The sequence below is a fragment of the Carcharodon carcharias genome, chromosome 13 (genome assembly GCF_017639515.1).
Source record: "Carcharodon carcharias isolate sCarCar2 chromosome 13, sCarCar2.pri, whole genome shotgun sequence".
Taxonomy (NCBI): domain Eukaryota; kingdom Metazoa; phylum Chordata; class Chondrichthyes; order Lamniformes; family Lamnidae; genus Carcharodon; species Carcharodon carcharias.
In genome coordinates, this window is record NC_054479.1 from 29732687 (window position 1) to 29747687 (window position 15001).

Consider the following 15001-nt stretch of genomic DNA (forward strand, 5'->3'; position numbering starts at 1 on the left):
TGTGTTGTTGTGCGCTTGTGTTTAGCCCTTAAGTGTCTGATATATTTCTAGAAGGCTCTCCCCGCCCCAACCTCCCACTACCCACAAATGTTCCTCCTTTAAGGTAAAGAGTCATAGATTGTTAAATGATTCCCCATAGATCATCTCTTAAATCCAGGAGATCAATCCTGCTCTTTTCCTTTGCATTACCTCTAGACCCTATTTTTCAGTGACTGGAATAGTGCAAATCTAACTCTTTTGCACCTGTTAAGAGAGCAGAGACAAAGCATAGTATACAAGGGTGAAGCTTAGAATGAGACTGATGTGCAGTTTGATGGAAGGACAGAAAGTGCAAAGTGATCAGGTATTGCATTTTAAGTAGCACTATCCAATCTCCTAAGTTTTCAACAACTATTTCAGGGCTATTGAAATAATTACCCAACTTAAAATGTAGTAACAAATGGTGTTTAACTGATCACTACCAAAGAACTAAAAACAAAAGTGAGCTAGTTTTATGTCTTATAGGAAGTAAGGTTTTGAAGTCCTGATGTTGTATTTTATCATTTCCTTGAGACGAGGGGAGAAGTGAAGCTAGGGCTTGAAGTAGATCTTTCCAGATCGATATGAAAGAGATGAAGTTGGACAACTTCACCTGTGCTTCATTTGTGAGGACAAACACCTTCATTGTTTTATGGGTCAGGCAGAAGCTTCCTGTTGTCATACAAATTAGTGAAAAAGCAAATGTCACCTGAGCTAGAACAGATCCATGGAATTTTGACAAAAGTTTCTATGTGTACACGTGAAGAACTTGAGTGTGTCTGTGGCCAAATATGTGTGAGAAAGAAAGGATGTGTGTATGTGTACACACACACTTGGTGTACTCATATCCCCTGGAAACTTATGACAACAGTATTTTTAGCCAATGATACGGAGGTTGGAGGTAGAGAGATTTAGGAACTGGAAAAGGTCATTTGTCTCAACCAAAGTGCAATTCTTCTTGATTGATTTCAATGTGACCTGTCTGACTTTTCGCTCTATCCATCTATCATTATTTTCTTCAGAAGCATATCTCCTGACCCAATTGTACTGTCTGTTTTATTGGCCCATCTTGGTATCATATCTGAAATACCTATTTGTCTACGTTAGAAACTAACCGAATTTCCACATTTTCAAATGAGAGCCTCTATTTTTGAAGACGCCGATCTGTGTAAGCAATTTAACTATGTGGCTTTTATCAACTCCTTTCTTAACTGAAAACTTTTATTAAGTTACTCCAAAGACTCCTATGGTAAGCCCATAATCCCTCAATCTTTCCTCATAGTTTCAATATCTGCTGTTTGTGAGGGAAGGGACGAATTAACTGATTGCACCAAGGCAGTTTGAAACCAGGGCTGGTGCCAGAGAGAGGGAACATATCTTTCCAATTCCATGTAACACAAGTGACATTCACATTCAATCCCTCCTGTTATAAAGAGTACGTGGCCTATTCCCAAAGATGGATTTATTTCTGGCACAATTCCAGGCTTACGCTGGTTGATTCTACTCGGGTGTGACTTCACAACACCCACATTTCTAAGTTCTGAAGAAGCTGACATGTAAAACTGCAACTTTCTACTTCCAATTACTGTACCTGGTTACAGTAGCAGACAAAAAAATGTCACACCAACATGCAGCATCCATCTGCTAACAGTATTCTCCAGGTTTCATAGTAACAGGAGCAGTTCATTTAGCCCCTCCAGCTTGTTCTGCTATCCAATTGCTAATCTGTGAGCTGATTTCGTATACCTGGCTTTGCCCATATCCCACCAGGCTTAACTCCCTCAATTCCTTCGTCCTTTCTGATTAAACACATTCAGCCACCAGGATTATGCTCGTATTTCTACTTTATAGACTGAGATCTTCTATTAATGACTGAGAGTTGAAAATGCGATGATCCACACTCAGAAAAACTACATTTTGTATGTTGTTTTAAGGATTATATATGAGTTACAGTGTAATTTAAATTAAATTAACTACCCTGACAGGATTCTCACAGTTTCACTGGCTCGCCTGATGAGGGGAAAATGAACATTTTTCTACTTACCTGTTCACTTTTTTAATGGAGAAATGAATAAAAGCCTACCTGAATTAACTTGGCTAAACTGTCTCACCCCCTGGGGAATCTCAACATGCATGGCCAGAAGTTCCAGTATTTCCTGATAGGTTCTGACTCCAGACGTACATTGCTGGTCAAATTATGTTAAAAAAAAACACGTACACAAAGTACATCAGCCAAAACAAACAACAATGATATAGAAATGACAAAACAAAGGGGCTTTGTTCACCTAACGTCACCATAGTTCACCTTGTTTGCTTGAGATTTCTTTGGTATGTTTTCTTGGAAATCAGAAATCCATTGATAAAGAATGTGTTTATGATTTTGTGATCATGCTAAAGGAAATCTCTTCCATGGTAAACAAATGCCTAAGTTAGCACTATAATGGTTAAAAGACTTTCATCTCATGACAAACCCATACAAGCACTGATAATCCATAGGTATTATGGGAGACTGTAGTCATTTTACTACAGCTATTAATTGAATTTCAGGAACACAAATCATTACCTTCACTGTCGATGTCTATTAGCTTATCAAGGAAATCCTTCATACAGCTTACACTTTGTAAAATAAATGGATGAAGGGGTGTCATCCACTGTTCTTTTCCATGTCCCAATTGAAGACCCAGGTTACCAATACTCTGAACCGCCTGTAGGCGAAAACATAAGACATTCCATTACTAAAACAATACCATCTGCCTGTTCACTTGTCTGATGGAAATCATATAAATAGATAGCCATTTACAGAACATATCCAATGACTCTAGAGTCTAGAATGAGAGGATGTAGATGTAGAATTAAACATGAGAGATTCAGTGCAGAGAGCAGGAGAAACTTTTACTTTTACACAGCATATTATGAGGGAGGGAAATGTACCACCAGAATTAGTGATTGAAACAGAGATCATACAAACATTTCAGATTAGATAAGATAGATGGTTGAAGGGAAAGGGGGATAAAAGAATATAGGAATTGAGTGGGCACATACGATTAGGACTATACTGCTTGTGTGGAGCTTAAGCACCAGAGCAAACTGGTTGGGCCAAACCGACTTTGTTTCATATGGAACTTTTTTTCTCACATGTTAAAATCAACTTTCCAGCTGCTAAACTTTTAACCTGCCTCTTTTGAATGTGGTTCGCATACCTCTTGTTATCTAATTCTCAAATATTTTGCTTTGTTTGGCTATACCACTCCGATGCACGGTTTCACGTGAAACATGGGCCAGGATTTTACATTCGGCATTCGGGGGTGGGCCTGACATGCCAGAGCGTAAAATGACGCCCGATGACGTTGGGCATATATCCCGATGTGATCGCACTCTTTCGCAATATTTCGATCGGCGGGTGCGTGCCGGAGTCAGCTGTGCACACGCCGATAATTGAAAGGCCTATTAAGGCCATTAACTAGGTAATTAATTTCAAGTTTATGCCAAGCGGCCTTTACGGTTTTTAGGAAACCTCATCTACGTGCGGGATGAGGTTTCCTAAAGCTTTTACGAATTAAATAAAATGTTTTTCTGAAAAATAAAAACATGAGGGGACATGTTTCATTAAATTTTTACTACATTTATTTATTTTTACAAAAGCGCTTCAATCTCCCTCAGGCAGCTCCGTGCCTCAAGGAGATTGAAACACTCTTTCGTGTGCATGTGCGTGAAAGAGGGCAGGACCCAACCCTCCCTCCTCTCCCCACCCTCACAGGGAGCGCTCAGTGCTACTGTTCGCGTATTACACTGAGCGAGCCTTAATTGGCCCGCCCGCGTAAAATGGCAGCGCAGAGCCGATCGCGGGCGGCGGTCAGCTCCACAACCGCCCCCTGCCCGCTCCCACCGAGCCTGCCCGATGCAGGAAAAATTCAGGCCATGAACCTGTTTTCCTCTCAAAATTGCTGGCTGTTTATTTCCAACAGCTTCTGTCTTAACCCATCGCTGTAAAAACCTGAGTAAACCACATCAACCAGAACCTGATCATCAAAGAACTCAAAAATAAAGACAATTTTGTACAATAGCTATACAGGTTTAGCAGCTCACTACTGTTGTTGCAGTGCTAACATTAAATGTATAATGAATAAAGCAGTGTCTGGAAGAATCCATGCAGAAAGAAACTCATTTTTGTACTGAACCATTTAATTGAAGATTGACAGCAAGGATTGAATTATATTAGTGCATTCATTTGTGTACACAATCGGTGTAACACTAGAAACCTACTGCATGCATGACGAGTGCTGGCACTGGCTTTGCTGACATCTGTTAGCATCTGAGCTAAACGTATATGTATTGTTTGAACAAACAATGAAAATGTTGAAATGCTGGTACCGGCAGGATCTCTGATCTGAAGCCAAATAAATCATCAAAACAAAAATAAATTTCAGACTGAAGAGAAACAGAATACTCCCATTGCCTTCTCAACCAGACTGAAATGCCATGCCGCTGAATTTTAAAAGAATTTGATATCTGTAAGTCTGCTTATAACTTTATCAATGGAGAGGAAGTCCTGTCGAGTGGTTAAAAAAAAAGTTCTGCTGGAGAATAAATAAAGAAAACTGCAAATGCTGGAAGCCTGAATTAAAAATGGAAAATGGCGGCACGCAGACATTCCAACAGGAGCTAATTCAGATCTCTCCAATATAGAGAATACCATAGTGTGAGCAGCAAGTAAAATATTCCAGCTCTTATCCTCTCTGCTTTCTGCAAGGAATATTCCCTGCAGAATACCCTTACTCATTCTGCCATCTACCCAACTTCCAGCCGCCATTCCCTATCCCATTCACGTGTAATCATACTAGATACAACATTTCTCCATTCACCATCATCCAGAGCCCAAGACGCTCCTTCCATGTAAGACACCAATTTTGTATGGTGCAATTGCCACTGACAGACCAGGCCAGAAGCCCAAAGGGCATGAGTATAAAACCCCAACATATGAAATTGATCCCAATAAATGTGCTAATTTGTGACTGGCACAACTGAGAAAATGAACAGGAGGGTAGCCAGATTTTTGTAAAAGCTAATTGATTTACTAATATTCTTTAGGAAGACAGCCCTGCTTCATTCAGCCTTTACATGATTCCAATACCACACAATATGGTTCATTTTTAATGCCCTGTGACATGCCCTAGCAAGCCAGTTAGTTATAATACATCTGCTTTCTCTTGACTAGGAAGGGGCCATATTTGCTGCTTTGCCAACATTGCTACTCATCTCCTCATTGCTGAGAATGAAAAGAAAACATTGTAAAAGCCAAAATCAGGGACATATACTCAGTAAGGTATGATTCCATGAATATGACTATGTCATGGACAATGACGTCCTGCTCACCATTAGACTAGCTTTTTAATCCCAGATTAGTAATTGCTTTGAAATTCCAGCAGCTGCTGTGGTGGGATTTGAACCTGTGTCCCCAGAGCATTAGCCTAGACCTCTAGATTACATATCTGGTGACATTACCCCCACTCCACCACCTCCCCTAAAGTGAACCAGCATTTCCTGTGGATTGGGTTGTCTTATTGAATGTTGTAAATCCCATGCACGCTGGATGTAGAAAAGGATCATAGTACAGACTGTCATCACTCCCCACTCAATCATCCCCTTCATCACTGAGAACCCTGAGCAGAATAATTAATGCTGAGGAGAACCGGATCACTCAGTCATTATTCTCTCACTGTTGGCAATAGCTCACAGTCAGGCTGTGCCTTACATTTATCTGTTGCTCAACGCTGAATAAGATGTAAAAATCACCTTTGCCAAAAGCAGCAGGGTCCTTCCTGTCCTCGTATCGGCATGATGATCTCTCAGGCTGAAGAGTTTGGGCGTTAAAATAGCTGGAGCAAAAAATCTCAGAAACAGGAAGCCGCTAATAGCCAAGTACTTAACATCCTTAAAAAAAAAGCAAAATTTAGGAAAAAACAATGACTAGCATAACTACGGATTTTGTTAGTGAATTTACTGAACATGTAAATCTACCGCTGTTTATGTATATAAGACCATAAGACCATAAGACATAGGAGCAGAAATTAGGCCATTTAGCCCATTGAGTCTGCTCCGCCATTCAATCATGGCTGATAAGTTTTTCAACCCCATTCTCCCGCCTTCTCCCCTTAACCTTTAATCCCCTTACCAATCAAGAACCTATCTATCTTGGTCTTAAATACACTCAATGACCTGGCCTCCACAGCCTTCTGTGGCAATGAATTCCATAAATTCACCACTCTCTGGCTAAAGAAGTTTCTCCTCATCTCTGTTCTAAAAGGTCTTCCTTTTACTCTGAGGATGTGCCCTCGGGTGCTAGTCTCTCCTACTAATGGAAACATCTTCCCCATGTCCACTCTATCCAAGCCTTTCAGTATTCTGTAAGTTTCAATCAGATCCCCCCTCATCCTTCTAAACTCCATCAAGTATAGACCCAGAGTCCTCAAACGTTCCTCATATGTTAAGCCTTTCATTCCTGGGATCGTTCTTGTGAACCTACTCTGGACTCTCTCCAGGGCCAGAACATCCTTCCTGAGATATGGGGCCCAAAATTGCTCACAATATTCTAAATGTGGTCTGACCAGAGCCTTATAAAGCCTCAGCAGCACATCCCTGTTTTTATATTCTAGTCCTATCAAAATAAATGCCAACATTGCATTTGCCTTCCTAACTACCGACCTGCAAGTTAACCTTAAGAGAATCCTGAACTAGGACTCCCAAGTCCCTTTGCATTCCAGATTTTTGAATTCTCTCCCCATTTAGAAAATAGTCTATGCCTCTAGTCTTCCTACCAAAGTGCATGACCTCACACTTCCCCACATTGTATTCCATCTGCCACTTCTTTGCCCATTCTCCTAACCTGTCCAAATCCTTCTGCAGCCTCCTTGCCTTCTCAATACTACCTGCCCCTCCACCTATCTTTGTATCATCTGCAAACTTAGACAGGATGCCCTCAGTTCCTTCATCCGGATCATTAATGTATAAAGTGAAAAGTTGTGGTCCCAACACTGACCCCTGCGGAACTCCACTAGTCACCGCCGCTATCCTGAGAAGGACCCCTTTATCCCCACTCTCTGCCTCCTGCCAGACAGCCAATCTTCTATCCATGCTAGTACCTTGCCTCTAACACCATGGGCTCTTACCTTACTGAGCAGCCTCCTGTGCGGCACCTTGTCAAAGGCCTTCTGGAAGTCCAAGTACATAACATCCATTGGCTCTCCTTTGTCTAACCTACTCGTTACCGCCTCAAAGAATTCTAACAGATTTGTCAGGCATGACCTCCCCTTGATGAAACCATGCTGACTTTGCCCTATTTTACCACGCACTTCCAAGTATTCGGAAATTTCATCCTTAATAATGGACTCTAAAATCTTACCAATGACCAAGGTCAGGCTAATTGGCCTGTAATTTCCCGTCTTTTGCCTCACTCCCTTCTTAAACAGGGGGGTTATATTAGCGATTTTCCAGTCCTCTGGGATCCTCCCTGACTCCAGGGATTCCTGAAAGATCACCACTAACGCCTCCACTATCTCTTCAGCTATCTCCTTCAGAACTATTAACTAATCTGGGATTACCCTCTGATTCCATTTAGATTACATGTATCAGATTTTGAGCACTTTGTACCAATTATCAACTGCTTTATCATAAGAATTTTAGGTCTTGATCCTTCAACTAACATGTTACATAATAACATCTTGCATTTTGCATCATTTTATACATAGAAGTGTTGAGATACACATATATCATGGAATGATCGAACACAGAATTAGACCATTTACCCATAGTATCTGTCCTGGTTCTTTGAAAGAGCTATCCATTAGTCCAACTCTCCTTCTCTTTCCCAACCCTTTTTTTTTCTCTGTTTCAAGATATCTAATTATGTATCATCATAAATTAAAGAAATGTGAAGACAACCTTGAGGCATGTTGTCAATACTCTCACTGTATGAGTTCACGCTGAGTCATTAATGGACTCCAGCAGTCGTTCAGCATTATGATACGAATACAAAAAGCATTACACTTTTTCTGCTATTAATTTCCAAAAGTTCTATAGTTCAGTACATCTATTATTCCACATCAGAAACAGAATGTTTATAAAATCATTTTTCCCGATAGTTTATGACAGTGAAAGTGGATCCATTACTCATTGGGATATCTGAACACTCTCCCATCAGTGTTTATATAGTGACTGCAGAAAATGCTGTACTGATGATTCATTAAAAAGTGTCAAATCCAAAATAATTATTTTAATTTAATGTTGAAGAACATTTTTTCTCAACATGCACATTTCCAAAAGACTTTTTTATACGTTGTTCAAGTCAATGCTTGCTTCCACATACCTCTCAGTTACTCTCCCCATTCTGGCTGCTCGATCAGAGTGAACGCAGTGGCATGTAACCTCAGTCTTTTACTTGACCCTAACCTGAGCTTCGGACTCCATATTCTATCCACTGCTGCCACGTTGCCAGGTCACTTCTGCCACGTTGCCTGACTTTGCTCTCACTCCACCCAAAACATCACTGAAACCCTTATTTACACTTCCAACACCTCCAGTCTTCTCTTACATCTTTTTCACCGGCCTCACAAGCTCCATGCTATACAAGCTTCACCTTGGCCAAAACTGTGCTGGGCCCATCTTATCCCACTCTAAGGACAGAATTTTACGACAGCTGGATTTTACCTTCCCACTGTCGTCAATGGGGTTTATAACAGGGCGCCACATTTTACGGTCTCTTCCCCGCCAAAGTGGGGCCGTAAAATTCTGCCCTAAGTCACACTTCCTTATCCTGTTAATGATGACCATAAAACCACTGTTGATTGTTGTAAAAGCCCATCTGGCTCACTAATGTCCTTTAGGGGAGAAAATGTGCCGTCCTTACCTGATCTGGCCTACATGTGACTCCAGACCCACAGCAATGTGGTTGACTCTTAAATGCCCTCTGAACAAAGGCAATCAGGGATAGGCAATAAATGCTGGCCCAGCCAATGACTCTCACATCCCATGAACGAATAAAAAAAAAATCCTCAGTAGCCTCCTCCACGAAGTGCATTAAGATATTTGCTATGTTTAAGGTACTATGCAAATTCAAGTCATTGTTGTTTAGACCAGATGACTCCATTCTTTATCAATCAGTGAATATAATCTAAACTCTCAGAGTAGCAAGTGAACTGAAGGTTCTCATGCAATGAGTCAAGGAAAAATCTTATACCTTGGGAATTCATTGGGATTTTGTTATTATGGGAGGTGGGGGTGGGATTTGAATAGAATAATAACTTTTGATCAGATCACCTTGCTTCGGTTAAGTATTTACTGTTTTGCTATCATCTGCTGCCTGCTGCGCCTGTACTCCCTTGAGGAACAAATGTAGACCACAGAGAAATACAGCTCATTTTCAACTTATTGTTGGACCATTAAATTGGTGTGGCAGGAGACACTTGTGCAGTTTGTTTGTCAGTTCAACACGTCAGGATGATGCAATTCTCTGGCCCGATAACACACACCACTGAGCTTGCAGCTTTGACTCTTCAAACTCAAGCTGTTGATCTCTTATGTGTTAGAGAGTTAGGGACAATAAGCAGAGGATGGCAACTCCAAAGTGGGGAGTTAGGAAAATGGGGAGAGGGGGTATGGGGATGGGGGGGAGCTGGGACTGACAGAGGGTGGTAGCCACAAGGGTGGGGGGGGGGCAGGGATTTGGGCTGGGGTAGGTAGAAGCAAAGAAAATAGCTAGCCTCTTCTACTCTTGCTGGTGCTTTGCCTGGATTGGCAATGGATACTAGGTTAGACCCTGGGATCAGTTTACCGGAAAAACTTCTGAAATGGTGAATGGTGTTCAGATAGGATAGGGGGTGGGATGGGGGGATGGAATCAAAAGTTTGAGTGGAATTTGTTCAAGAAGTCAACTCAAACTGATAGGGAGAACATTTCTGTTAGCACAACAAGAACTGCCTACAGATCAGTAATTGACAGCTATTGATACAGCCAAATATTTTTGAGCCTTGGTGCAATTTTAATTTCATTTTAATTTACTAATGTTATAGAATCACCACGTGGTGGCTCAAGGGATCAAAATCACTCCTAATTACACACTCACTGGTACATACCTCATTGTCTGCTTCTGGAAACTGCTCCTCCACTCGCTTATGTAATTGTTTGAAAGCCACTCTCATAACAGAAGGACACTGCTCCACTGAACCCACAATGGCATCCATCACATCAGTCAGGTAAGATTTTAAAAGCTCCTGGCTACATTCTCGTACGCCAGCTTCTGAAAGGCTCCCTTTGAAAGATATCCTCCTTTTGGGATCAGTGAAAGAAATATTAGTTAGTATTGGTATTTGTCTTCTCCATCTCTCACTGTTACTCATAGTTTTCATTACTTTAATTGGAAGATTATGTTCTGCAAGTAACTACTTCAACGAAATTTGCTCCAGCTGTTTTTGTTAATGTATTTAAGTAGTGACAAAGTGGAAAAATAAATTGCTTACTCTTAAAAAAAAAAGCCTTCATTTTTTACAGTTTTGAAATGTGAGCAAATTAATATAGTGAATTGGTAACGCAGTTCACTGCAGGATAAAATGCTGGGACATGGGGCTTTGCTTTCCCATAGAAATACGGCAGAGCATGGGACCTGAGTCAAAGAAAGATCAGATACTCAGGTCCTGTATTCAGGCTGATTTCTATGGGAATGCATATCAAGAAAAGCATCACAGGGAAGAGGGAAGGCTGTAGGGAGAGTCAGTCCAGGCCACTCTCACACCATCAAATCCAATCCCATAAACGCAGGACCTAAACATTGGCTGTCCACCCATAAACTCTTGGATTGAGATGACACATGGTAAATCCAAGACATGGGAAAAGAGAGGAATGGTCTCATTAAAAAATGAGTTTTCACTTAATCAAATAGCAAGAGAAATGACATTGATAATTCATTACCAAACCCTATGCTTTCACAACAGAATCCAGGTAAAGGTAATAACCAATCTATGTTTACAGATGATATCAAGATCTATGGCAAAGCAAAGACATTGAGAAAGGTGGAAATTAACTCAGAATCTGGACAGGAAGGAATCACAAAAATTACTGATCACTGGGAAGCGTAATTAATAATAGATCAGCTCTAAAATAGAAAACATGCTGTTGTGCATCATTGAATGAAGATGCGCTAAGAAACTGATGGAGATTAAATAATTAGCTAAAGATAGAAAATGGTAATTTTGTGTGGCAATAATTTATAAGTTTGAGACAACTGCGTACAGTGGGCTTTGTTCTGCACGGTCTTACCGGATATTACAGCCAAAGAGGACTAAAAACAGAGAGTTTAAAATTACTTTAATGGAGCTAGAAGGTGCATGAATAATCCTCTGGGATCCACAAGAATGAAGTAGGCTTGTGCCATCCTGGGCTTTCCTGTCACCTCCAACACCCTGACCCCTCTGCGCCCCGCAGCTATCTTGGTGCTGGACAGGGCAAGCCCCAAAGTTGCATAGGCCTGGGTCCAACAAGCTGTAGCAGAGGAGCCCATTTGTTGCCATGGTTTCAAGACCCTGGCCCTCTTGTTGACACCAGCAGGCAGCCAGTGTGATCCACTGTTCTAGTACACAATAGTTAAAACCTAACCTTTTAACTTGTCTGAAATAAAAACAGAATGTACTGGAAAAACTCAGCAAATCTGGCATCATCTGCACAGAGAGACAGAGTTAACATTTCAAGTCCAATATGACTCTTCTTTGGAACTGGAGAGAAGTAGAAATGTGTTGGGTTGCACGCTGTTGGAAAAGCGGGGTGGAGCAAAATAGAAGGTCTCTAGGTTAGAGGGCAAGAGAGATTAAATGATAAAGATGTCATGGAACATAAGACAAACAGAATGGCAATGGTAGTATTAAAGACTGAAGCTTTGGTCCAGAGTAGGTATTAATAGTAGAATAAAGGTCAACACTGTCTGAAAGCAAAATAGCAGAATATGTTAATAGCAGAGAAAGGGTCACCACCATCTGAAAGTAAAAACATAAGAATAAGATACATCCTGGCATCTGGCGGATTGGGGATGGGTGTGTGTGGGGGGTGGAGGAGGGGGGAACAAAAGAGAGGACAGAGTTTGTGGTCTGAAGTTGTTGAACTCAATGTTTAGATCTGGAAGGCTGTAAAGTGCCTAATCAGAAGATGAGGTGCTGTTCCTCCAGCTTGTGTTGGGCATCAATGAAACATTGTAGCAGGCTAAGGACAAAAATATGAGCATGAGAGCTTAACTTGTCTATTCCCTTCAGAGATGCTGATTGACTTGCTAAGCATTGAAAACATTTTTTTTTAGCTTTCTTCTGTTTCAGATTTTGTGCATTGGCGGTGGTTTGCTCTTTGTTTTCACTCTGTAGGAATTTAATGAATTCGCTGCTCTCTGAATTTTACAAAATTATGTTTCTTCCAGATACACCATATGCACTGACAGGTGAGGTCAAGGTATAGCAAGCTCTTTGGGAACAATGTCAGCGAACTCTACTAGGCCGTTTAAATGCAAAGTAATAAACAAATATTCAGCATTCAAACATGCATTTCAAATTCAAACAGGTTAGAATGTTGCATGGTGTTTAAGCTGCATCACCGTGGAGGAGAGAAACTTGGATCTAACTCAACACCAATATCAGAACGTAACTTAGCAACCGCAAAGAGCCATTTAACATAGTTAAATGGCTGCTTATTAAGCAGTTTTATTAGCTGCACCAAAAATGTTCTGTTCTTAGAATAATTAACTCCTTAACATTTTTGCTTTCTAAGGAAGACCTTTGTTTTGGATCAATTGCATTTTCATTCATTATGTTTTCTTAAGTCAGGCATGGAGACCAGTATAATTTGTAACTCATGAAAACATTTGGAAAAAATGTGCGTCATGAGTTATTTATGCTGATTATTAAGTTCATGTGGAAGTAATGGGCTTAACTACAGGATATTTGTGAAGCTGCACAGTTAAATGTCAATTACCCAGCCTCACAAGACAAACACGTTTTTGTTGCAGCGAAAGCTCACAAAGATTTCCATCGCTACATTAAAGTGCTAATCTCTTAAAGTTGGTAGCCTGGAAACTGCTAGTTTCTATCCCTGAATGCTCTGTGTATTTATATGTAATTTTTTGCCCACAGTTTTAACATGAGTTAATGGAGTAAAAATTGGTATGCATTGCACCCATTTTCTTGGGTGTAAAATGCATTCAACGATGATAAATTTAATCATGGAACGACTCACATTCAATCTGCACATGTTGGGCATCGCAAAACTTGTCATGCCCACTTTCAAAATAGGCATTAGGTCCCTTGCATATGTAAATGAGGGGCCAAACACCTATTTAGGCTCCCTCAACAAATTTGGTTGGTAATGAGCATAGCAGGAGCCTAACCTGCTCACTGGCAGGGCGGGCTGGATACCAGGAATTCATGTATAAATATTGAATGACCAGCAGACAACCTAACCCCTGTTGGGCATAATAACCAACATTTTCAAGAGAAGATGGGAAGGAGAAAATTGATTAAAGAAATTAGAAAGGGAGTAAGACTCACTGTGGTGACCCCACTATTAGAAATGCAAATCGTGAGAGATAGGCAGATGATTCAAAGGCCATTTTACACTATTGTATAAAGTCAAAATGACCCCCACATGTTTTGTGTTAAATGATGGTTTAAGGATTAAATACAGTTGGCAATGAAAGATTTGCAGTGGATATGGGAGTCTGTTGTACCCTGCTAAAGTTACCAATCTGATGACATACTAATTTTTTTTTGCTTCCTCATACTTCATATTGCATTTTTACACAAAGGTCATTCTTATCAATGCAAATAGGCAATACATTCCAAACTGGAAAACCTTCACCAATGTACGCTCTTTGTGCAATATCATATATAATTAGATTTTAGCACAAGATGCAGCCAAAGTACAAAGAGCTTTTGTTCAGGAATTTTTTCTAGCTATGGCGCTCCAGCGCTGCCTAACCCAGTAACAGGTATTTGCATCACCCCACTCCATTTCCATCGACCTTCATGCCCACCTGTCAAAACTCCATCTCCTTTCATTGGTGCACTGCAGTTGTCCATCAATTTTATTTGGCTATTTTATTGATCACTGCAGTGTCTGGGAGAGTAATCTTCCATGGCTAGAATATCAGGGCAATCAGATTGGCAACCTATGTCTCATATGTGTCTTCCATTTCTTTGAGGTATCTCATTGTACTTCCTATCTCGTGCTGATATCCCTCCTGCTATTTAGCCTCTCCTGATTTGCACAAATGCTTTTTATTTCATTTCTTGTTTGTGAATTTTGTTATCTAAAGATATTAAGATGTATGGAGCAAAGGCAGGTATATGGAGTTAGGCTGCAGATCAGCCATGATCTCATTGAATGGCAGAACAGACTCAAGGGGCTAAACTCCTGTACCTATACTTCTCTATATGTGCATGTATGCTTGCTTGCGTGCCTTTAGCTGTCTTGGCCCTATGCTGTAGAACTCCTTCTCTAAATCTCTCCATCTTTCTATCTCTCTCCACTTTTAAGATGTTCCTAAACACCTACCTGTCTGATCTGGCTTTTGGTCAGCTTTGCTGATTTCTCTATCGTTTTGTGTGAAAAATTGTCAAAAATATTTTTATTGATACCACTGTTGTTACACACCTTGGGATGTTTTACGACATTAAATATTCATAAAAAGGTAAGTTCTGTTGCTGTGCTCGCATACATGTGTGTGTCTCCCTTAAAAGGTCCATTCCTTTTTAAACACTGTTCATCCTCCAATTTTGGCAAAAAGAGTCTGTACCCAAAGCAATGTTGGTGGCTTATTGAGCATTTCCAGTGTTTCTGTTTGACTACCAGTATCTGTAGTTTTTTTTTTATTTTTGGTAAACCAGGCTTCTTCAAGCTCTTTAAGAAGTTGATGATTGAGAAAATCAAAGGAAGAAAACAGGAGAAAGATGAGTAGCTA

At 40.5% G+C, this 15001-nt stretch overlaps 1 protein-coding gene across 1 annotated transcript in view; it reads right to left on the reverse strand.

Moving 5' to 3' along the window:
- Positions 1-15001, reverse strand: part of LOC121286019 (rasGAP-activating-like protein 1) — a 299053-nt gene that overhangs the window by 42221 nt on the left and 241831 nt on the right. Inside the window, exons 13-15 of the mRNA XM_041203040.1 lie at positions 10146-10338; positions 5812-5949; positions 2582-2723 (exon numbers count right to left, since the gene is read on the reverse strand). Coding sequence (XP_041058974.1) covers positions 2582-2723; positions 5812-5949; positions 10146-10338 — 473 coding nt within the window. The remainder of the gene's footprint in view (positions 1-2581; positions 2724-5811; positions 5950-10145; positions 10339-15001) is intronic.